The sequence below is a fragment of the Aquarana catesbeiana genome, linkage group LG04 (genome assembly GCF_042186555.1).
Source record: "Aquarana catesbeiana isolate 2022-GZ linkage group LG04, ASM4218655v1, whole genome shotgun sequence".
Taxonomy (NCBI): Eukaryota; Metazoa; Chordata; class Amphibia; order Anura; family Ranidae; genus Aquarana; species Aquarana catesbeiana.
This window is the reverse complement of record NC_133327.1, coordinates 7,995,086-8,019,640: the sequence shown is the minus strand read 5'-3', so window position 1 is coordinate 8,019,640 and position 24,555 is coordinate 7,995,086. Positions and strand designations below refer to the sequence as shown.

General features: G+C 43.0%; 1 protein-coding gene across 1 annotated transcript in view; it reads right to left on the bottom strand.

Annotated features, from left to right (window-relative positions):
• Positions 1-4,305: 4,305 nt before the first annotated feature.
• Positions 4,306-24,555, bottom strand: part of LOC141141324 (uncharacterized) — a 128,587-nt gene continuing 108,337 nt past the window's right edge. Inside the window, exons 5-6 of the mRNA XM_073628997.1 lie at positions 17,522-17,683; positions 4,306-5,236 (exon numbers count right to left, since the gene is read on the bottom strand). Coding sequence (XP_073485098.1) covers positions 5,211-5,236; positions 17,522-17,683 — 188 coding nt within the window. The 3' untranslated portion in view covers positions 4,306-5,210. The remainder of the gene's footprint in view (positions 5,237-17,521; positions 17,684-24,555) is intronic.

Here is a 24,555-nt window from a genome sequence, read left to right as displayed (position 1 = left end):
AACTAATTGACCTGTGATCGCTGTTACCTAAATTGCCCCGTATTACCACATCTGTTATCAGGTCTGTATTGTTGGTAATCAGTAGATCTAGTAATGTTTTGTTTCTAGTTGGTGCGTCTACCATCTGACCCATAAAATTGTCCTGCAAGACACTAAGGAACTGGCGAGCCTTAAATGAATGCGCGGTTCCCTCCGCCCAGTCTATGTCTGGATAATTAAATTCCCCCATTATGATAACACTTCCCATCCTTGCTGCTAATCCAATTTGTGATAGGAGATCCGTCTCCACTTCCTCCCTCAGGTTTGGGGGCCTATAGCATACTCCCAGTATTATTTTCCCCTTAACTTCATCCCTTTGGAGCTCTACCCATAAAGATTCCACCTCCTCCCTAGCCCTCTCAGTGATGTCATCTCTCACACTCACTTGTACATTATTCTTGATATATAGGCATACCCCTCCCCCTTTTTTACCTTCTCTATCCTTGCGGTATAGGGTATACCCTTGAATGTTTGCCAGCCAATCATGAGAGCTGTTGAACCAGGTCTCTGAAATTCCCACAAAATCCAAATCCTCCTTGTACAACAGTATCTCTAGTTCACCCATCTTGTCCGCCATGCTCCTGGCATTGGTGAACATGCCACATAGTTTAGACTGGTCGCATATTGTCCTCGTATTGGGTGTTTCAAGATTGCAACTAGGACTTGCTACTATACTCACCTTGTGTTTTTGTGCTTTGGTTAACCTACCACTAATGCCCCCAACACTATATATGGATGCCCTCTGGAATATCTTCCGCGTTGGCTATCACTGTCTCTGGACCCTCCCCCCCATCGCCTAGTTTAAAAACCCCTCTAACTTTTTGGCCATCTTCATTCCCAGCAGATCTGCACCCTCCTCATTTAGGTGCAGTCCGTCCCTTCTATAGTACCGGTTACCGACTGAGAAGTCGGCCCAGTCCTCCAGGAACCCAAATCCCTCCTTACTACACCAGCTCTTCAGCCACTTGTTTACTTCCCTAATCTCCCTCTGCCTTTCTGGTGTGGCTCGATGTACCGGTAGTATTCCTGAGAACACTACCTTGGAGGTCCTTTTCCTCAATTTAGCTCCTAAGTCCCTAAAATCGTTCTTTAGGACACTCCATCTGCCTCTGACTTTGTCATTGGTGCCAACGTGCACCATGACAGCCGGGTCTTCCCCAGCCCCTCCCAGTAATCTGTCCACAAGATCCGTGATGTGCCGAACCTGAGCGCCCGGTAGACAACATACTGTTCGGCGCTTCAGGTCTTGGTTACAGATTGCCCTCTCTGTCCTTCTAAGAATTGAGTCCCCTACCACCAGAATCTGTCTTTCCTTTCCCTTTGCTGCCCCCCCACTCTCACTGGAGGAGTTCTTCCCCTGGCAGCTAGGAGAGTCCCTCATCTCCAGCAGTGCTGGTCCCTGACTGGTTTCACCAATGTCACTCAATGGAGCGTACTTATTGGGATGCTCCAGTCCTGGAACGGCCTCCCTGGCACTTCCCCCTCTACCCCTCCTGACTGTCACCCATCTACTCTTTGCTAGTGCCTGCACCTCTTTGTCTCCACCCGCCTCTGTGTTGGCCCCTGCCGGCACCTGCCATGTACGTTCCTGGCTCACCTTTAGTATGGAGGGACTTCTCAGTGCTGACAGTTGCTTCCCCAGATTCAGAACCTGGGCTTCCAGGGAAACAATGTGCTTACATTTTGCACAGCAGTATTTGCCCTCGATCGGATGATCAAGGAACGCATACATGCGGCAAGATGTACAAAGAGCCGCCTCTCCACACCCGCCGGGCATCGTACCTATTAATTTAGTGAGGATTGGGGATTTTACCCTGTCCAAATTACCTAACAGCTAGCTTCCTGGCACTAATACTCAAGACAATACACAGGTACAGTGCATTCTGACTGACCACGTGCCTATAACCACCCACTTGTTGTAGACTATTTCTTGGGTGATGCCTGTCGTATATATCACATATCTATGTAAATTGCTGAGCATTACACTTATCCTGTTATTATTAGCAGCAAGCTATGGGGTTGTTTTGTTGTTGTTTAACTTGTTTAACTAGTTTAGGCCAGTAGTTAAGGTATGATATGCCTTGCCTAATGTTTTATACACCTTGAGCCGGGGAATGCCCAGAGGCTCTGTTATGTAACTTTTCTTTTTCTGAAATAAATAAAAAGAACTTTAAAAAATAAAAAAAAAAGAAGAAAAATGAAAATGAAAATAAGGATACCAGAGATAATGCAGTATGTAATATAATATACATGCACACTTAATTGTGCGCTCGTGTGTACATACCTACAGCTATTTGATTTCACTGACTCTCATGTTGTGATTCATCTGGAAGACCAATGAGTCCCAGATGCATACACACGATTGCCAGATAATCTTAGTATTCATGGGCACTATTGCATATAGTGTATCATACATCGTAATATATTATATTACATACTGCATTATATCTCTGGTATCCTTATTTTCATTTTCATTTTTATTCTTAGGTTTATTTTTTATATTTATTTTTATTATTATTTTTATTTATTATTTTTATTATTATTATTATTATTATTATTTTTATTTCTATTTTGATCTTTATTTATATCTATTATTATTTTCATTTTCATCATCATTAGTTTTATTATGTTCAATATTACTCTCAATTGTATTACTATCTGACATACGCATTTCCTTCATATATGTATATAATTTCCATATATGCATATTTTTACTTATCTCTATGAATTCATAATTTATTAGCCAAACGTTGAATTTATTATCCCATCAATTTCTAATGACCGCTATTTGATTGTTACAACTGATACTATATTAATTTAATTTAAATTTTAATCATAATTTATCCTCTGTTCCTCCAAAATATATTGGAATCCTTGGTGATATACATGTGTATTTGCATAAGTGTTTTAACATTTAACTACATTGCCGACAGTAATCAAGTGTATGCTGATAATCCAGTGACTCTTATTCAATAGCAATTAGCGTTATGTTTTTGCTGTGCTCCATCCCGGGAGTCTATATAAGACTGATAGCCCCTACTACCAATCAGATCTGAGGAAAAAGTGGAAGCTTTGAAATGCGTCATCTGAAATGCCCCGACATCACTTCCGGTTCCGGAACGAGTGCGTTCCAGGCTGACACGCACATCGCCGCTGAGCAACACACAGGCCGGTGTCTTGCAGAGAAAGTTCCCCCGGCGGATAAGGACCCCCCTGCACTGAGCAGGCGCAGCGCTTGCGCAGTACGAACGACTAGGAGCCGCCGAAAATAGCCGAAGCTGAAAAACTTCAATCAGCTGTACACGGCGCCTGCGCCCTAGGTCCAGGTTGAAGCCCCACCATCCAAGTGGACCTAGAGGGAGAATAAAAAAGTGCCGAGCGAAGCGAGGCCGTGCCCGAAGCGTGGCGAGCGAAGCGTGGCGAGCCCGCGAGTGGCCCTCTTACAGGCGCCGTGTACAGCTGATTTCTATTCTTTTCGGCTTCAGCTATTTCCGCCGGCTCCTACTGCGCAAGCGCTGCGCCTGCACAGTAGAGTGGGGTCCTTATCCGCCGAGGGGAACTTTCTTGGCAGAACACCGGCAGGGACCATCACAGGCCGGCTGATACGCTCCCCCTGCCTAGGAGAATGCAGGTCGGTTGGCTCCATCCTCCGGATCCCCTCATCTCATCTAGGAGCAGTTCAGCGCACTGGGACCTCACTCAGGATGTATCCCCGGACTACAGAGTGACTGCACACCCCTTACTGAGATACACCCATGCTTATTTCCCACTACTGTCATGCGAGTAGCCATTTGGCTGATTATACTATTAATAAACCGTCGTTTTACACATATTGCACTTAGTAGGCGCCCCTTTTTGTTCTTTTACCTTGCCTTCCAGAGTCTGCTTCACTCTCAAGGGAGCTGCCATCAGTGCTACGGTTTTACTGTTCTAGGGACTTCTTGTTTTATACCGGGACTTTGTTCTTTTTAGGCTGATCTATTCTACTATAGATTATATTGTGTACATAGCCCTTCTTTTTTTAACACGTGGTCCCCCATGTATTGTTATTAGCCCCATAACACAGTGCTTGTACCCGTCTTTGCGCCATTCCTTCCTTTTTATTTGTTTAAAACAAACAAATAAGTTGCTGTCCATAAATTGGTACAATTAGATGCAATTGATATAGGTTAACAGAATATCCATATTTAGATTTATTAACGGCTTATACTTAAGCCACCCCTATTTCTCCTTTGAACCCGGGTTGGACCTATGGGTGTATGGATAGAACTCTCTGATCGATCGGGTAATCCAGACACACACATGGGATGGTGAATCAAAATTACAATGATTTACTGGGTTTGCATATATCTTATACACTTACAGAGAGAGAGAGAAAAACCTCCCTCTTATTATCAGCCAATGAGATTGAAGCATAGACTTTATGAAAAAATAAGCATAAAACGTCATAAATTGCATATTCTGCCTATAGATATCCCTCAGGCTATATCTAGATATAAGTTTATATATATATGTGACCACGTATGCTAGGCAATCTGCCAATGTTCCAGACACCCAACTTCTAACATGTTATAACTTTGTTATTCATTGTCTATATTAAAATGTCAGGCTAACCACACGTACATCCTGTTCAAGTAGATAGCTCGCAAATCATCTTTGCACTTCTAATTTTCTGCATAAGAAAGCAAAATACATTTCTTCTTGTATAACATATCTTAAAGCAGCACTCTAACATCCTTACATTCCCTCCTTTGATCATAACAGACGAAAAGTCTGTATTGATCACCAATATTATTCATTATACCATCTATGTTTTGTGTAAAGCATAGAAACAAAAGAACATATTATACATGTCATTGAAAAAGCCGATTGATAAGTTTCTTTTAGTGGGGGGAAAGGGGGAAAAAGAATCTGGCAAGTCACTTCACCCATTTGGGGAACAGGGGGGGAACCAGAGTCTGTAGGGGGTTCCTGTTATTGAGAGAATTAGAGTTCCATTGTTTCATCTGTGGTCATGTATAGTTTTCAGTGATCAGGGGCTTTCTTTATCCTTGATTTGTGGATCCATTGTGGGCTCTGGTCAGTCAAGACTGCTGTTCTTGCAACTTTCAATACTTCAAAAGATCTTTGGAAGATCTTCTTGCTGCTAGTTGCTTGATCAACACCCTGTCTCAGGGTATAAAAGGATATGTTGGTTCTGTGGAGAGAGGAGGAAAGGTGACAGCTACCTTGTCATAATTTTCTGTAAAGCTACTTACCAGGTTTTTCACGTACTCTTCCTGTAAAGAATATAGATTAGGTTCCTCTCCTATTTCTATCTATTTCCTCTGTGTTGGTTTTCCCATTAATATCTCATAAGGGGATAAGCCGTTTCTAGAATGGGGTGAGGTACGGATTTGGAAAAGTATTGTGGGAAGAAAATCTAACCAGTTTCTCAAAGTTCCTCCTGTCGCTTTCTTTAGTTTATCTTTAATATTTCTGTTCATCTTTTCTACTACTCCTCCTGCACTTTGGGGATGATAAGGGATGTGTAGTTTCCATTGAATACCTATCAAATCAACCTATCAGCGAGTGCATTCCCTTTTGCTATTTCAGTTTTATCATATGAGTGCCCACGAATCTTAATTACATTAACGTGGCAAGGAAGAAGGAGTGTTTCAATAAAGCGTCCACGTGCTATCTGTGTAAACATTCACATCCTGTCCTTCAAAGAGGAGTTGCGCTGAAGTTACTTGCAGTGGTTTACTTTCTAAGATATTGTCTGGGAGCCTGACAACAGAGTAACCAGTCTTGTATGTGTGATCGTCAGGACGTGTACAGCTATCGTCTACAAACACATGTAGGTAATAAGGGTTGGGGTGTCTTTTAACCACTTGACGACCGCCTCACGCCGATTTACGTCGGCAGGGTGGCACGGGCAGGCAAAATCACGTGATTTGCCTTCCGCGGGTGGGGGGTCCGATCGGTCCCCCCCCCGGTGCCCGAGGCGGTTGCCATTTCTTCCCGGGCGATGAGAGGTGAGGGGGAGGCCATCCATTGTTGGCCACCCCCTCCCGATCGCTCTCGGCGAATGAGAATGCTTCCTTTCCCTCTGTAATGTAAACAGAGGGAAAGGAAGTGATGTCATTCCTCCTCGAGTCGGTCTTTTTGATCCGGCGCCGAGGAGAGAAGACATCAAGTAAGTCTGCACAACACTACACTAACAGTAGAACACGCCAGGCACACTTGTCACCCCCCATCACCCCCCGATCACCCCCCTGTACCCCCTGTCACTCTGACACCAATAGCATTTTTTTTTTTTTTTTGCATTGGTGTCAGTTTGTGTCAGTTACAAACAAAGTGTTAGGGCAGTTAGGTTAGCCCCCTTTAGGTCTAGGGTACCCCCCCTTAGGTCCAGGGTACCCCCCTAACCCCCCCTAATAAAAGTTAACCCCTTGATTACCCCCCCGTCACCAGTGTCGCTAAGCGATCGTTTTTCTGATCGCTGTATTAGTGACACAGGTGACGCTAGTTAGGGAGGTAAGTATATAGGTTCGCTGTCAGTGTTTTATAGCGACAGGGACCCCCATATACTACCTGCTAAAGGTTTTAACCCCCTGATTGCCCCCTAGTTAACCCTTTCACCAGCGATCACCGTATAAGTGTTACGGGTGACGCTGGTTAGCTAGTTTGTTTTTTGTAGTTTATTACAGTTTATTACAGTTTTAGGGCACCCGCCGTTTATTACCCTATAAAGGTTTAACCCCCTAATTGCCCGGCGGTGATATAAATTACATTTTTAGGGTCAGCTTAGGTCTGCGTCGCCCCAGGCAGCGTCAGGTTAGCGCCAGTACCGCTAAAACCCACGCACGCAGCATACACCTCCCTTAGTGCTATAGTATCTGAGCGGATCGATATCTGATCCGATCAGATCTATACTCCCCAGCAGTTTAGGGTTCCCTGAAACGCAGTGTTAGCGGGATCAGCCCAGATACCTGCTAGCACCTGCGTTTTGCTCCTCGGCCCAGCCCAGCCCAGCCCACCCAAGTGCAGTATCGATCGTTAACTGACACTTACAAAACACTAAGCACACATAACTGCAGCGTTCGCAGAGTCAGGCCTGATCCCTGCGATCGCTAACAGTTTTTTGGTAGCGTTTTGATACAGTCGCTGACAGTCAGGAGCTTTTTTGCCTGTGAGTCTCACTAGTGTACCCCTAAATTTAGAGCCCAAAATGGCAAATCGAAGGTACACTAGTGAAGAGGCCTACACGTTTCTGAGTATGACAGATAGTGAAGAGGAAGTCACTCATCTGTCAAGTTCAGGCTCAGAATACGAACCTGTAGAGGACAGCGGCTCCATGACAGATAGCTCTGACGACAGAGTTGTGGTCCCTGCTAAGGTCAGGCGTACCAGACCCCAATCTTCTTCTGTCCTTGAAGTGCAAGAACCGCAGGGCTCTCGTATGGAGCAGAGAAGTACTAGCGCCGCTATTCCTTCTGGTGAACTGGCAAGCACCAGCGGCCTAGTACACCCTGGTCGTACATCCAGCACTGCAGTATCACGTGGTGACGTGGCGAGTCCCATAAGTGCAGTTCAAGCTGGCGAGGTGGCAAGCACTAGTAGTGTCCCGCTGCCACCAAGAAGACAAAGACAGGCCCATCGTGCCCATAGTGCCCTTCCTACTGCATTGGCCAATGGGAACCCACCACTTCTGCAGCACCTGTACTTCCCCCTTTCACTGGCCAACCCGGAATTCAGGTGGAAACAGTTGACTTTACGCCACTGGATTTTTATTCACTGTTTTTCACCGAAGATCTCTATAGATCTATTGTGGACCAAAGCAATTTATACGCTGGTCAACACATCGCCGCTAATCCCCAGTCCTCCCTTGCCAGAGATTGGAGACCAATTACGGTTTTCGAATTTAAGACCTTTCTGGGCCTTTCCCTCCTCATGGGGTTGAATAAAAAGAGTAAGTTGCGGTCATATTGGTCCACTGACCCAATTTACCATTCACCCTTGTTCTCTGCTTCCATGGCTAGGGCACGATACGAGCAGATTTTGCGGTTCATGCACTTCAACGACAATGAACTCTGTCGTCCTCGTGGAGACCCTGCATACGATCGGCTCTACAAAATTCGGCCCCTCGTAAACCACTTCAACCAACGTTTTGCAGACTTGTTTACCCCCCATCAAGTTGTCTGCATTGATGAGTCCCTGATTAAATTTTCTGGCCGCTTGTCATTCAAACAGTACCTTCCCAGCAAGCGTGCCAGATACGGGGTCAAGATGTATAAGCTCTGTGACAGGGCCACAGGCTATACATATAGTTTTATGGTTTACGAGGGCAAAGATAGTCACGTAGAGCCGACAAACTGCCCTGACTACATAGGAAGCGCTGGCAAGATAGTGTGGGACTTGGTGTCACCCTTATTCGGAAAGGAGTACCACTTGTACGTGGACAATTATTACACGTGCGTGCCACTTTTTAGTCACTTGTTTGATCAGCAGATTGGAGCATGTGGCACCGTGCGACCTAATCGCCGGGGCTTTCCCCAGCGGCTTGTAGATTCCCGTCTTAGGCTGGGGGAGAGAGCCTGCTTGAAGTATAATAATTTGCTCGCTATGAAGTGGAGGGATAAGAAGAATGTTTTCGTTCTCACCTCCCTTCATGCAGACACGATGACCCAAATTCCTACGGCGACTGGTGTTGTGGAGAAACCCCTCTGTGTCCACGAATACAACCTTAATATGGGAGGGGTGGACCTCAACGACCAGTTGTTGGCGCCGTACCTAGTTGCCCGTAAGGCCAGACGCTGGTACAAAAAAGTGTCTGTTTATTTATTTCAATTGGCTTTGCTGAACGCTCATGTGCTATACAGAGCTTCAGGACAGACTGGATCCTTCCTTAAATTCCAGGAAGAGATCGTCAGAGCCCTTCTGTTTCCAGACGGTGCTCTACCTCACCTTCCCCAACCAAATGCAGTAAGCCGGCTGCATGAGCGGCATTTTCTTTATGCCATCCCGAGTACCCCTACCCAACGAGCCCCCCAAAAAAGATGTCGTGTCTGCAGCAAGCGCGGATTTAGGCGTGACACCCGGTCTTATTGTCCCTCCTGTCCTGGCAATCCTGGTCTTTGCATGGGTGAATGCTTTGAACGCTACCATACATTAGTTGAGTATTAGCGTAGGGTTCAGCACTGCACAGACTAGGCACACTAACACAGGGTCTCCCAAGATGCCATTGCATTTTGAGAGACCCAAACCTGGAACGAGTTACAAAAGTTAAAAGTTACTAAAAAAAAATGAAAAAAAATAAAAACACAAAAAAATATATAAAATAAAAAACCAAAAATAGTTGTTGTTTTATTGTTCTCTCTCTCTCTATTGTTCTGCTCTTTTTTACTCTATTCTATTCTGCAATGTTTTATTGTTATTATGTTTTACCATGTTTGCTTTTCAGATTTTTTATACTTTACCGTTTACTGTGTTTTGTTGGTAACCATTTTATTGTTTTCAGGTACGCCATTCAGTTGCAGCGCGGATTTATTTATCTTGACAGCAACAGCGTTTGCTCCCACGATATATAAAGCCGTGACTCCAGCGCTGTCGGAGGTGATTTCACCACCACAGTTACATACTTCAGCATATATGCCGAAGCGTGGGGGCAGCAGTGGGTGGAGGAGCAATTTGCTCCTGCCTTTTGCGGGAGGATGCCCCCATGCTTCGGCATATATATATATTTTAGGCACAGGTTGCGTTAAATGTTTTATTTTTTACTATGTTTTTTTTTTTTGTATTTGCTTTGCAGGTATGGTAAGTCTTACTGTTATACTGTAATGTTACTTTGTTTTATTGTTAACCATCATTTGCTTAGCAGGTACGCCATTCAGTTGCAGCGCGGATTTATTTATCTTGACAGCAACAGCGTTTGCTCCCACGATATATAAAGCCGTGACTCCAGCGCTGTCGGAGGTGATTTCACCACCACAGTTACATACTTCAGCATATATGCCGAAGCGTGGGGGCAGCAGTGGGTGGAGGAGCAATTTGCTCCTGCCTTTTGCGGGAGGATGCCCCCATGCTTCGGCATATATAAATGGTGCATGTATGCCCATCATTAGAAGTGGGTGGATGAAGGGAGGTATTCTAATGGTGGGCATACCCACCGATAAATATCTTTTTTTCATTCAGCCCACAGGCTGCATGAAAAAAAAGTTTACAATATATGCCTAACAAGGACCAGCAACGTACTGGTATGTTGCTGGACTTTGAGTGGTTATACCAGAATGATGCCTGCAGGTTTAGGTATCATCTTGGTATCATTCTTTTCAGCCAGCGGTCGGCTTTCATGTAAAAGCAATCCTAGTGGCTAATTAGCCTCTAGACTGCTTTTGCAAGCAGTGGGAGGGAATGCCCCCCCCCACTGTCTTCCATGTTTTTCTCTGGCTTTCCTGTCCCAACAGGGAACCTGAAAATGCAGCCGGTGATTTAGCCAGCTGACCATAGAGCTGATCAGAGACCAGAATGGCTCCAAACATCTCTATGGCCTAAGAAACTGGAAGCTACGAGCATTTCATGACTTAGATTTCGCCGCCATTGGGAAATTGGGAAAGCATTTTATCACACCGATCTTGGTGTGGTCAGATGCTTTGAGGGCAGAGGAGAGATCTAGGGTCTAATAGAGCCCAATTTTTAAAAAAAAGAGTACCTGTCACTACCTATTGCTATCATAGGGGATATTTACATTCCCTGAGATAACAATAAAATTAATTTAAAAAAAATAAAAATGAAAGGTACAGTTTAAAAATAAGATAAAAAAGCAAAAAAATAATAAAGAAAAAAAAAAAAAGCACCCCTGTCCCTCCCTGCTCTCGCGCAAAGGCGAATGCAAGCGTCGGTCTGGCGTCAAATGTAAACAGCAATTGCACCATGCATGTGAGGTATCACCGCGAAGGACAGAATGAGGGCAGTAATTTTAGCAGTAGACCTCCTCTGTAAATCTAAAGTGGTAACCTGTAAAGGCTTTTAAAGGCTTTTAAAAATGTATTTATTTTGTCGCCGCTGCGCGTTTGTGCGCAATTTTAAAGCATGTCATGTTTGATATCCATGTACTCGGCCTAAGATCATCTTTTTTATTTCATCAAACATTTGGGCAATATAGTGTGTTTTAGTGCATTAAAATTTTAAAAAGTGTGTTTTTTCCCCAAAAAATGCGTTTGAAAAATCACTGCGCAAATACTGTGTGAAAAAAAAATATGAAACACCCACCATTTCAATATGTAGGGCATTTGCTTTAAAAAAATATATAATGTTTGGGGGTTCAAAGTAATTTTCTTGCAAAAATAAAAATATTTTTTCATGTAATCAAAAAGTGTCAGAAAGGGCTTTGTCTTCATGTGGTTAGAAGAGTGGGTGATGTGTGACATAAGCTTCTAAATGTTGTGCATAAAATGCCAGGACAGTTCAACCCCCCCCCCAAATGACCCCATTTTGGAAAGTAGACACCCCAAGCTATTTGCTGAGAGGCATGTCGAGTCCATGGAATATTTTATATTGTGACACAAGTTGCGGGAAAGAGACAAATCTTTTTTTTTTTTTTTTTTTTGCACAAAGTTGTCACTAAATGATATATTGCTCAAACATGCCATGGGAATATGTGAAATTACACCCCAAAATACATTCTGTTGCTTCTCCTAAGTACGGGGATACCACGTGTGTGAGACTTTTTGGGAGCCTAGCTGCGTACGGGACCCCGAAAACCAAGCACCGCCTTCAGGCTTTCTAAGGGCGTAAATTTTTGATTTCACTCTTCACTGCCTAGCACAGTTTCGGAGGCCATGGAATGCCCAGATGGCACAACCCCCCCAAATGACTACATTTTGGAAAATAGACACCCCAAGCTATTTGCTGAGAGGTATAGTGAGTATTTTGCAGACCTCACTTTTTGTCACAAACTTTCGAAAATTGAAAAAAGAAAAAAAAAATACATTTTTCTTGTCTTTCTTCATTTTCAAAAACAAATGAGAGCTGCAAAATACTCACCATGCCTCTCAGCAAATAGCTTGGGGTGTCTACTTTCCAAAATGGGGTCATTTGGGGGGGTTTTGTGTCATCTTGGCATTTTATGGCCTTCAAAACTGTGATAGGTAGTGAGGAGTGGAATCACAACTTTACGCCCTTAGAAATCCTGAAGCCGGTGCTTGGTTTTCGGGGTCCCGTATGCGGCTAGGCTCCCAAAAAGTCCCACACATGTGGTATCCCCGTACTCAGGAGAAGCAGAAGAATATATTTTGGGGTGTAATTCCACATATGCCCATGGCATGTTTGAGCAATATATCATTTAGTGACAACTTTGTGCAAAAAAAAAAAAAGTGTTACTTTCCCGCAACTTGTGTCAAAATATAAAATATTCCATGGACTCAACATGCCTCTCAGCAAATAGTTTGGGGTGTCTACTTTCCAAAATGGGGTCATTTGGGGGGGTTTTGTGCCATCTGGGCATTTTATGGGCTTCAAAACTGTGATAGGTAGTGAGGAGTGAAATCAAAAATTTATGCCCTTAGAAATCCTGAAGGCGGTGATTGGTTTTCGGGGCCCCATACGCGGCTAGGCTCCAAAAAAGTCCCACACATGTGGTATCCCCATACTCAGGAGAAGCAGCTGAATGTATTTTGGGGTGCAATTCCACATAGGCCCATGGCCTGTGTGAGCAATATATCATTTAGTGACAACTTTTTGTAAATATATTTTTTTTTTTTTGTCATTATTCAATCACTTGGGACAAAAAAAATAAATATTCAATGGGTTCAACATGCCTCTCAGCAATTTCCTTGGGGTGTCTACTTTCCAAAATGGGGTCATTTGGGGGGGTTTTGTACTGCCCTGCCATTTTAGCACCTCAAGAAATGACATAGGCAGTCATAAACTAAAAGCTGTGTAAATTCCAGAAAATGTACCCTAGTTTGTAAACGCTATAACTTTTGCGCAAACCAATAAATATACCCTTATTGACATTTTTTTTACCAAAGACATGTGGCCGAATAAATTTTGGCCTAAATGTATGACTAAAATTGAGTTTATTGGATTTTTTTTATAACAAAAAGTAGAAAATATAATTTTTTTTCAAAATTTTCGGTCTTTTTCCGTTTATAGCGCAAAAAATAAAAACCGCAGAGGTGATCAAATGCCATCAAAAGAATGCTCTATTTGTGGGAAGAAAAGGACGCAAATTTCGTTTGGGTACAGCATTGCATGACCGCGCAATTAAAAGTTAAAGCGACGCAGTGCCAAATTGGAAAAAGACCTCTGGTCCTTAGGCAGCATAATGGTCCAGGGCTCAAGTGGTTAAATCAGAATGTGGAGAAGTAGATTCTAAAAGCTGTTGATTACAGTCATGTTGAAGAATAGGATCAGTTTCTGAAAGATACAAGAGAGAGTGTAGAAACCTGACTTGTGGTGTTGTCTCTGAGCATGATTTGATGTCAAGATGTTGTGTGCTAAAGAGTATAACTTCATAGCCACTTGTACGTTGTGCTGTCATGTGCTGAGTACTCATGTTCTGCATAAGGTGAACTACCGAATGTGTTGTGTATAATGTTGTCTGCCCTCCCAATGTTAATTTGGATGCCTCCTTTACAGCCATTGCACAAGCCCCGAGAGCTTGAAGGCAAGAGGGCATCCCCTGAACCTGCACGGGTAAGACCCAATGCAGATGCCCTTGAGAGGGACGCAGTGAGGGTGGTAAATGCTTGTAGCATTTCTTCAGTCCAATTAATCATTTTTGGAGAGCCCAACAACGTAGCTGCTCTAAGGATCGAATCCCAGTGTGAGCAATCAGGTATCCATTGTCTGCAGTAGACAATCGAGCCGAGGAAGGAGAGAAGCACGGCCTTCTCCTTCGGGAGACTGAGGCATGTAAGTACTTTGACCCGAGCCGGTGACACCAAACGTTCCCCTTGTTTGATTATACACCCCAAATACTCAACCTGCGACCTGCATCATCGGATCTTTTTGCAAGGCACCAAATGACCTTCTGAGGCGAGGCGATGCTCATAGTTGGACTCACAGCGTCCCTGGCTCTCACTACACAGCAGTAGGTCATCTACATATTGAAGCAGTATGGAACCCTGAGGAGGTGTCCAGTCGTCAAGGGATCATTTCAATACCAAAGAGAAGGCTGCTGGGCTGTCAACAAATTCTTGTGGGAGCCGTGTCCAATTGACCCGGCCCCAAACAAAACCAAAGATCCTTTGTGCGTCCTCCCCAACCGGTACACTAAAAAAAAAAAATGTGTTCCATGAACTAACTATTTCATTTAGTATGCCTTCCTTTTTGTATTCTTCAATCAATGGTGAAATGCCCTGCAGTTTTTCTTCTGTAAGGGGATATTGTTTTTGGAAGTGTGATATTGTGTTGGGTTTGAAAGTAGGAGAGTAAGGTGTACGATTAAGATGTCCTACAGAGGTTTTGTCCTTAGCCCAAATTGTGTGATTTTCTAGTGTTCTAGGTAGAAGCATGTAATGTCCCCTGAAGTTGTGATATTTAGGATTAATCAAGTCACATAGTGGAGACTTTGCTGTCAATCCACCTTCTTGGTCAAATCTTATATTGATTCTTAAAGCAGACATTAAGTCTCTTCCCATTAGGGAAAGGTCAGTCAGTCAAAACAGCAAAACACATAGTTGTAACAGGTTCGTCCTGTAATGTACTAACTTGTAATGGAGGAGTCACTTTATGTTGGACATCAGTTCCATTAATACCCATTGAGCAACCCTCTGTACATTCTGAAGAGATAAACCTACAATCAGTGAGTGATATATTTTATGTAGACAAACCAAAAATGAGTAAAAATCTTCCCCTGGATTTTGTTTGCAAGACAACATAGTGTGTACACTTGTATGCTTTCTGCCAAGCTAGTCCTAGTTGGCCCCAAAAAATATCCCACCCTTCAGGTTTGTCATAGGGATCTGCTGTGATAAAAGCTGCCACTACATCAAATTCAACCGTGGTTTCAGGGTATTCTGCTTGAATAATGATTTGGAGATCTTCTGCACGAATCCTAGCTCCTGTACAATAGCTTTTTAGAAAAGCTGCAGCAGCTCTGGGATCCTTTCTAGGTTTAGGGCAGGTGTCCCTTATATTAGCCGACAGGGAGGGGGATCTGAACCTGAGTATTACCGATCGTGATCAAAGGAAGGGCCTTAAAGGGTTCCTTCTCTTTGTTTGCAGAACGAAGGATTATCTGACCCACAGACTCTACTTCTTGTAATGCTATAGCTAGTTCTTCTGATTTTTTTTTTCTCTAGCCTCTTTGCTTCCCTCACTTCTTTCTCCCTGTCTTTCCCTTAGTACATTTTACAACATTTCATCATATATTTACAATCCCAGTGTCACCCGGGGGGTAATTGTGTCGATTATGCGTCCCACAAATTTTCATTACCTCCTCCCAATCTTCCAGGGAACACGGTCCCAATGACCCCAAGCCTGAAAGATACAACTGATGTGCACGAGTTTGTACATTTCCCCAAAAAGGATCGACACAATTTGCCCCACAAGTGTCTTTTACAAAATCATAGGGGGAAGGTTGGTCCCGCTCACCTTCGGGAACTTCCTTCCCTAATTTATTTCCCATAATTATTTCACAATATCCTTAATGTCACAATGATACTTATAATACGTATTACTCCTCTTACTGTTGAACCTTCTTCAAATACAAAATTATTTTGTATATTGAATCTCAACATTTGAACCCTTGGAGTACCTTCTCTTAATAAAGGTCTCTTTCTCAGTTTAAGATGGTAATACACTCAGAACACCTTTGTGACATTTGTTTAACACACAACAAACACAAAAACACTGATATAACTCTATAACTTTATGTATATCACTTATCAAGATCAAACCAAATAGTAAATCAACTCCCTTATGTTGAAGTATATATTCACACATGCATATGATCACAACAAAATACAGAGCAATATATTCACAAAGAAACAACGTTAAATTGTGTGCACACAATTTCCCCTTCTTCTCCATACACCCGTCCTGTATTTTAAGAAAGCATCAAATGCTCTCTATAATCCTATAAGTCCGGCCAGCCTAGCGGGACATCATTTAACCATTAAAACTATGCGACTTCTTTATCCCAGGAGAGCCAACCTAGCAATCCTCGAGATTATGCTACCTCTTTATCCCAGGAGAGCCAACCTAGCAATCCTCGAGATTATCAAATTAAAAAAAAAAACAATAGGGGTCAATCGTGCTAGGATAAGTGAAAAGGCTTCGTAAAATAAATTTACAAAGTTTCCACTCACCTTGCAGTCGATCGCCACCACTTCTGGTACCATTTCTGTTAAGCCGCCCCTATTTCTCCTTTGAACCCAGGTTGGACCTATGGGTGTATGGATAGAACTCTCTGATCGATCGGGTAATCCAGACACACACACACACACACATGGGATGGTGAATCAAAATTACAATGATTTACTGGGTTTGCATATATCTTATACACTTACAGAGAGAGAGAGAGAGAGAGAGAGAGAGAGAGAGAAAAACCTCCCTCTTATTATCAGCCAATGAGATTGAAGCATAGACTTTATGAAAAAATAAGCATAAAACGTCATAAATTGCATATTCTGCCTATAGATATCCCTCAGGCTATATCTAGATATAAGTTTATATATATATGTGACCACGTATGCTAGGCTCCAGACAGACACCCAACTTCTAACATGTTATAACTTTGTTATTCATTGTCTATATTAAAATGTCAGGCTAACCACACGTACATCCTGTTCAAGTAGATAGCTCGCAAATCATCTTTGCACTTCTAATTTTCTGCATAAGAAAGCAAAATACATTTCTTCTTGTATAACATATCTTAAAGCAGCACTCTAACATCCTTACACCCCCATGTATTGATATTAACCCCATAACACAGTGCTTGTACCCGTCTTTGCGCCATTCCTTCCTTTTTATTTGTTTAAAACAAACAAATAAGTTGCTGTCCATAAATTGGTACAATTAGATGCAATTGATATAGGTTAACAGAATATCCATATTTAGATTTATTAACGGCTTATACTTTTGCAAGTATATAATTGTATACTTGCAAAAGGGGCCAGCCTGAAGTGATCTAGCAGGACTTCATTTTCTGACTAGGGTTCCACTTTAAGGTTCATGCACCGGGTGCTTCCCTACTCCCGGGGAGCCGCAAGTGCCACATTGAGCCATTCACTTGTTATTCAAGCTGTATGCAGCACCTGTGGCTCCCGGGGTATGGGGTATTGCTGAGAAGTGTATGCTAGGCACAAAAATGCCAACAAATGGTTGTGTGCACCCTTAGACAAACTTTATGTTAAAGTGTATACCAAGCCAATTACTTTTTTCTAGTTTGGATGTAGTGGGGAAGGATTAGAACCCATGGACTGCCCCATCTGAAACCTCCAGGTGCTGCACAGGGGCCTTCATTAAAATTTTGCAAGTAAGGTTGACTCACCCACAGGGTCCCTGCATTTGTGGACACAGTACTCTTTGCAGCACTTCTGCTGACCTCCACAGTGTTCATCTGTCTTGCAAGCAGTTGTGTTCAATTTTCTACATGGGAAGAACGCGTAGGGATTGGGATTCCTAAAATGAGGACACTGTCCCCTTTTTTCATCTGAAAGAAACAGAAACATATTTTTGCCATCAATTCATTCACATGCAGCGGTGTCACTAATGTTGGGCACCCACTCGGGTCATGTCACCCCACAGGGATTCCCCAAGTCCTGACATTGTGCTCGCCCACTGGAAGTGTTAAGAGTAAGTCAGCAGGAGCTGGGACACATAACCAGGAAGCAAATGTAAAAAACGAGGCTTGTTACGGGTGGAAGTTAGGACAGCAGAGGACCTATTTCTATCTCTCTTCCATGCTGAGATGGTGGTTCTACCGAAAAGTGATTTATGTTGAGTGAGCTCTAAAAGATCAATAGACCAGACACAGTAAGCACAGGATTCTGCTGCCTAAAGAAGAACTAAAGACCTCAAAACTTACCTCTGCTCCAACAGTCCAATGACCGCAAGATCTCTCATTGGCATCTTCTCTCTGGCTTCTTCCTGGTGCTGGTTTTTGGGCATCTTGATTGGCACTGTGCCAGAAATGTAAATTAAACTGTACATGTGTATTTAAGTAAAAAAAAAAAAAGTTTTATTGCAGAAGAGACATTTACATGTCTCTTCTGTGAGCCTGCCTGTTTACATTTATTATTCATTTAGATGTTAGTTCACTTTAACAGATGGTAAACTACTTCCCTGATCAGCTGCATGTTTATTCATTCTTGAATTTGTGTGCCCGTCGTGGACCACAGGCCAAAGGCACAGAGCTAGACAGAGTGGCTCTGTGCCTTGTGATTGCTGTGATAGCCAATGACAGTGATCACACGTGTAAACACAGTTTACTTCTCTGCTGCTGTTCTTGTGAGTAATGATGATCCCACTGACCGCTAGCAAAAAAGGGGCAACACTGACACTACTGAGCAGCAAGGGGGTACACATGGAACATACTGGCCATAAAAGGGGCACAATGACCACAAATGACACAGACACTGACTGCCAATGTAAAGGGGACACGTACCCGGATCAAGCTAATGCTACAATAAGTTGGCAGTTTCTTTGGCTGTAAAGGATGGAAAGGTTTAGTACGGTCATGTTGGACACATGACTGAGCCCTTCTTGCTTTTTGGAAATAACAGGAGCATAGAGGAACAGGAAATTACATCATAACCATGTAGTCCTACTAGAAAAAATGTTACATTATGTAAAACATTTCAGCTGAAACTACCACCTACTATTAGAACTAATATTCACAGTATAATATATGAAAATGATTGTTGCCCCTTTTTCTGCACAAACAACATACTAGCAAGAAAAATGCATAGTAATGAAAATTCCTTGGATGCTATGCTTTTAGACGGTTGGATTTCATATGCTCATCTAACCATTTATGGTGCCTGGTTGCCACTTACTGAATGAGGCACACATGTTCGCTGAGGCTAGAGAACTCAGCTATAGAAAGCAATGTGTCCACCTTCCCATCACTAAACTACTTACTGGAAGACACTACTTGAAGCAGGATGATCCCCAGGAGGACGGAGAGGGCCCAAACTGTGGATGGTCTCATGGTTGCTTACCGGAGTGATTATGTGTGTTGTAGCTCCATCTCTGGCATTTATATCAGAAACTCTAACGAGAGGACAGAAATAGGAACCAGTTTGGTGTCTTATGCCCCGTACACACGGTTGGATTTTCCGATGGAAAATGTCCGATCGGAGCGTGTTGTCGGAAATTCCGACCGTGTGGGCTCCATCAGACATTTTCCATCAGATTTTCCGACACACAAAGTTTGAGAGCAGGCTATAAAATTTTCCGACAACAAGATCCGATCACGTCAATTCTGACCGCGTGTGGCCTGTTCCGACGCACAAAGTGCCACGCATGCTCAGAAGAAGTTCCGAGACGGAACAGCTCGGTCTGGTAAACTTAGCATTCGCAATGGATACAACACTTTCGTCACGGTGTAATGTTAAAAATGGTTTAATACAGCGCACTCTCTTCCTCTTTATAATGTGAGCAGAATGAAGTAGTTTTGCTGCTCATATTCACACAGACTTCTCACAAACTTATTTCTTTATTATTTATAGGGATTCCCTTAATATATTTTGATTTGTCACATCTGACAAAAATATTTTTTTTTTTTTTTTTTCCTAAAGGAGATTTTTTATTTTATTTTAGGTTTGTATTTTTTTCCAAAGGCTGATCTTTGTTTTATTTTATTTTTAGCTTTACTCCAGAATATTTTTGTGTGTGTTTTGTGTGTCAAGTTACCACAACACCATTATTATCTTGTATTATTTAATCTCAAGGAGATTGTTTGGTGTTGGTGTCCCTTGTTAATTTCACATTGTATATTTGAAATGTACCTGAATCCTCACAAACAAACTGTCCTTTTTGAAGGAAAACACACATAGGCAAGTATAATTGAAACCAAAAATCCTTTATTAAGGGCTCAGAACCAAACAAAGAGGGAGGCAACGCTGGAGAAACAGCAGAAATTAGCGAAGCCTTGGACCCCCAGGGCAGACATCAATTCTTGAACATCAAAATTGGTGGCCTGAGGAGTCCATATGTAAGGGAGTGCAGCCTGGTCCAGAAGTCCCAGAGATCCGGAAAGCAGCAGATGACATCTGTGTCCCCAGGCTGTGGTATTACAAGAGGCTAGATCTTTTGCCAGACCAGACTGGATCCAGGGTCATCACTTTCTGGTCTTCCTTCCACACTTCCTTCCTGGCTGTGGCTCTGCTGTTGGAGATGTGGCAGGAGGAGGAGTATGACCTGGAGGAGGAGGAGGACTAGTAGGACCTGGAGGAGGAGGAGGAGAAGGAGTAGGACATGGAGGAGGAGGACGAGGAGTAGGACATGGAGGAGGAGGAGGACCATGTGTGAGGTCACAAATGTGGGTAGTAGATGTTATTTGGGCCCTCAATCCCTTATTGAGAGCTTCCAACATTAATGACTCACACATGAGTTGTTGGCTCTCCTCCATCCGTTGCATTTTACAGGCAATTATGCCAGCAAGGTCCTCCTCCACAGTGTGTGGTGCTCCCAGAGCCTCTGTAGCCTTCCAAAAGAGGCCTATGGCAACCTCCTCTAGGGTACTCCTCTTCCTGCCACTTTCTCTTTGCAGGTGGATGGGAGGGACCTGCATATCAGGCAGCCTGCTCAGCCCGGCCACCTCCTGGCTGAGACTTCCCTGTGTATGAAAAAGGGACATGGTTTAATGTTTTGCATCATCAATCACAATCATAAATTAGTACTCCAAACTAACATCTAGTTAACATCATTGATTGGACAACCAGAAATATTTCGAAGAATGCTATACCTGGCTCAAGTTGGGCTCCTCCACATGTTGCTGCATGGAAGGCCCAGGTTGGGCATCAGAAGCCTCAGCTGGGGGGGAAGGAAGCGTTGAAGGAAGACTGGAGAGTGATGACCCGGGCTCAGTCTGACCTGCCAGAAAATGCAGCCTGTCATAGTACCATATCCTGGGGACATAGATGTCATCTGCTGCTCCGGATCTCTGCGAATCCTGGACTTTCTTGCGCTCCCTTACATATGTGCTCCTCAGGCCACCAATTAGGATCTTCAAATAGGTGATGTCTGCCGTGGGGATCACCTGCTTCACAATTTCCAACAGTTGATCCAGCGCTGCCTTCCTCTTTGTTTGGTTCTTATAATGGGGGTGGGTTATCTCCCACAGACAAGGCAGCTCCCTGAACATGTCAATGAATATTGCCATGAAGTCGGTATCATTCAAGATATCCATTTTCACTGCAAGACACAAGGCAAACCCTAATGTCAGCCAAAACTCTCCTAATCTTCTTACAATATAGGCCTCAATCTAGAAGCAGTACAGGCCCAAGTTTGGCTCTTACATTCGTTATTACGATCGGCGCCTCTGATACTCCTTCCTCCGCTCACAGATCGTACGTACTACGCACGCGTGTTACGCTTTATACACACTGCGCATGCGTATAACTCCGCCCGCCCCTGACGTTCTTTCTAGTCTATTCCCCGCCCCTTTTTGTTCGGCGCAGTGGGTGAAGTGCACATGGTGGAGTCAGAGCAGGTGCGTGCTAATTATAGCAATGAGGAGGAGGAGGAAAGCCCGGATGCGGAAACGTCCCGATCCAGGAGGAGACGATTTAAGGCCTCAAATATGTCCTTTGGGGAGACGTTGGAGATGGTCAACATCCTGAAGAAGGCTGACTATGATGGAAAGTATAGACCTTACCCCAACCCCAATATCAGAAAGGCCAAGATCATGGCGAAAGTGGTCAAAAGTCTGCACCAGAATTTCGGGGTACGACGATCGAAAGATCAGCTCAGGAGTTGGTGGTCGGACCTGAAATTAAGAGAGCCCGAGTAGTACAGAAAGATCCGGAGAGTGCTGCAAAAAAGTAAGTAGTTGTGCTGTGTTTCTATTCCTTTTGTCTTTATTACGTTCGTGCTGCTCCATGTGCTTTTCTTAAGTGTTGTACAGTTTAAAATGGCAACTTTCATGTTCATGGGCCCATTATTCGTTCCTATCAAACATTTTTCTTTTGGCCTATAAAACACCATTGTTTAGGCCATATGCATTTGCCCACATTTTCTAGGGTCTATTTGTATGAAAAATATTTGGTTGTGTAGATGGGTTTGTGACTAGAATGAAATGCAAACTAGATTCTGTGTAAGGAGAGGACACTCAGCAGCTGTTTTCACATCTGGACGCTGGAGCACTAGTGTGGGACACAAGAACACCATTTTTATTAGGGGGTCAACACAGGTGCTCCAGTGTATACTATAGGGGGGTCTCCATCTGTGAAGCTTGTACAAGACAGGTAAAGTCTTGAAGCTTGACAACGGACAATAAAAATGCTACATCTTGGAACTCTGCCAAAATAGACAATTGTACCCCACTTCCAAGCAATGTTTCATCTTTATATTTCGGCCATCAAATATCTGTGTGCTAATTATACCATTTTTGTTTTACATAGGGGAGAAAAGACTCGGAGGACACCCCTCATCCGAGGAGACCACAGACCCCCCCACCTCGGGAAGAAGGGGAAATACCCCCAACCCAAGAAGAGCAGGAGGAGGAAGAAGACGTGGTGGAAATTGGCACCACAACAGGTGAGTGTCTGCGACCACAGACTCAGGTAAGAAATGGATGCTGGCATATTTATAATACCTTTTTTTTTTTTTGTTTTCTCTCTTTTTAGGTGATCGTGATGTTGTGGACCCAGGGCATTTCACCTCTGAAAGTGCACAGATCCTGATCGGGGAGATCGTGGGGTGTAATTTAGCTTTGGAAAACATCAAGAAAAACATCAATGATGTTATTCAAAAAAATAACATCATTGATGCTTTGGGGAGAGTTTAAAACCCCTCCAAATCCCTTTGTTTTTTTGTACGCTACAATGTTAAAAATGTTTTAGCGATTTTTAGAAAAGCCAAATTTTGAGGATGCACACAGTGTGCCAACATGTGCTATCTGCCATCACGGGAGATCAATGGACGCGTTTTGGGGGTGCAACCCCTTCCTCAATAATAAACTAGCTGAGAGGAAGGGGTTGCTCCCCCAAAACACGTCCCTTGATCCCCCGTGATGGCAGCTAGCACATGTTGACATTCGTAAATTGGTGTGCATCTTCAAAATTTGGCTTTTCCTGGGGTGACTTCACCCCATCTGAACGCAATATCAAACACAGTTCCAAAATACTCATGTCTGCTATTGCCTTCAAGTTTTACCATATGTGAACTTTGTAAGTTCAAGATTTGTGTCTTTCTTGTTGGTTTTACACATGCCCGTTTTATCTTAAATGGACATTTCTATTTTTGATAATGCCACCCCAAAAATTGTTATACAACAAACATGTTGGTTTGTTTTAAAAACCTTTTCTTAATGCACGTGTGATTGTGCAGGTATTAAAAAGATTGTTAATCAAGAATGTGTGTATTTTTGTCTCAACGCTACAACACTTTTGTGGTGATGTAATTGCTGCTTTCTGTGACAATGGGTGTTATTTCCTAAGGGCAAATCCACTTTGCACTACAAGTGCAGTTTAAGTGCATTTTCAAGTGCACTTGTAGTGCAAAGTGTATTTGCCTTTAGTAAATAACAACCAACAGTGCTTTGTATAAGGTTACACAATCACGCCATTTTCACGACTCACCACATTTCGGTCAGGGTCAGCTAAAACAAACACAAGCAGTAAATGTCACCAAAGATTTGCTTAAATTTTTATTATTTAATCAAGGTTTCACAAATTGTTTGGCATATTGATGGCCCCCCTACCCGCAAAGAACTCAAGGTATCTTAGCCGGACATCACGGGCACACAGGGAGGGCAAGCCAGGATGGCCACTTTCAAGCGCCGTCAGGGTTGTTTCATTTATAATTCCGGCCTCAGGCCCAACTGAGCCAGCATAGTTGGCAGAATGATATATGAAAAAAATGTGCCGCGCCCAGGGGTGTAACTGAATAACTGTAAATCTAAGTACAAATCATAGATAATAAAGCGTGCAAATCAAATAGAGCCTAAAGCTCTGATCTTTTTTAGTTTGCCCTAAAACCCAATTTTATTTTATTAAAAATTTTTTTATTGTTTTTATTATGATGATACGGGTAGTTGTTTCCCAGCATATATTCTTATGGAGTTTATCTAAAGGGTAGGTTATACATTTATACATTTAATCACCATGTCTGCACTATGCCTGCATATTATTTATTAATCATCATTACAGTCATTTCCATGTTTACTAGTATTTATTTAGTTTGAGGGTATGCTGAGCGGTGTGAGTTTCCAATCCCTTCCTAGCTCCGTCCTGGGTATTTTTATTACAGGATATTTTTATTACAGGATATAGTTATATTTGGAGTTCGTATAGATGCATTATTTTTGTGCTGTGAGTATTCAAAGCGGAGCCCATTGTATACATGTCTGTGGTCCCA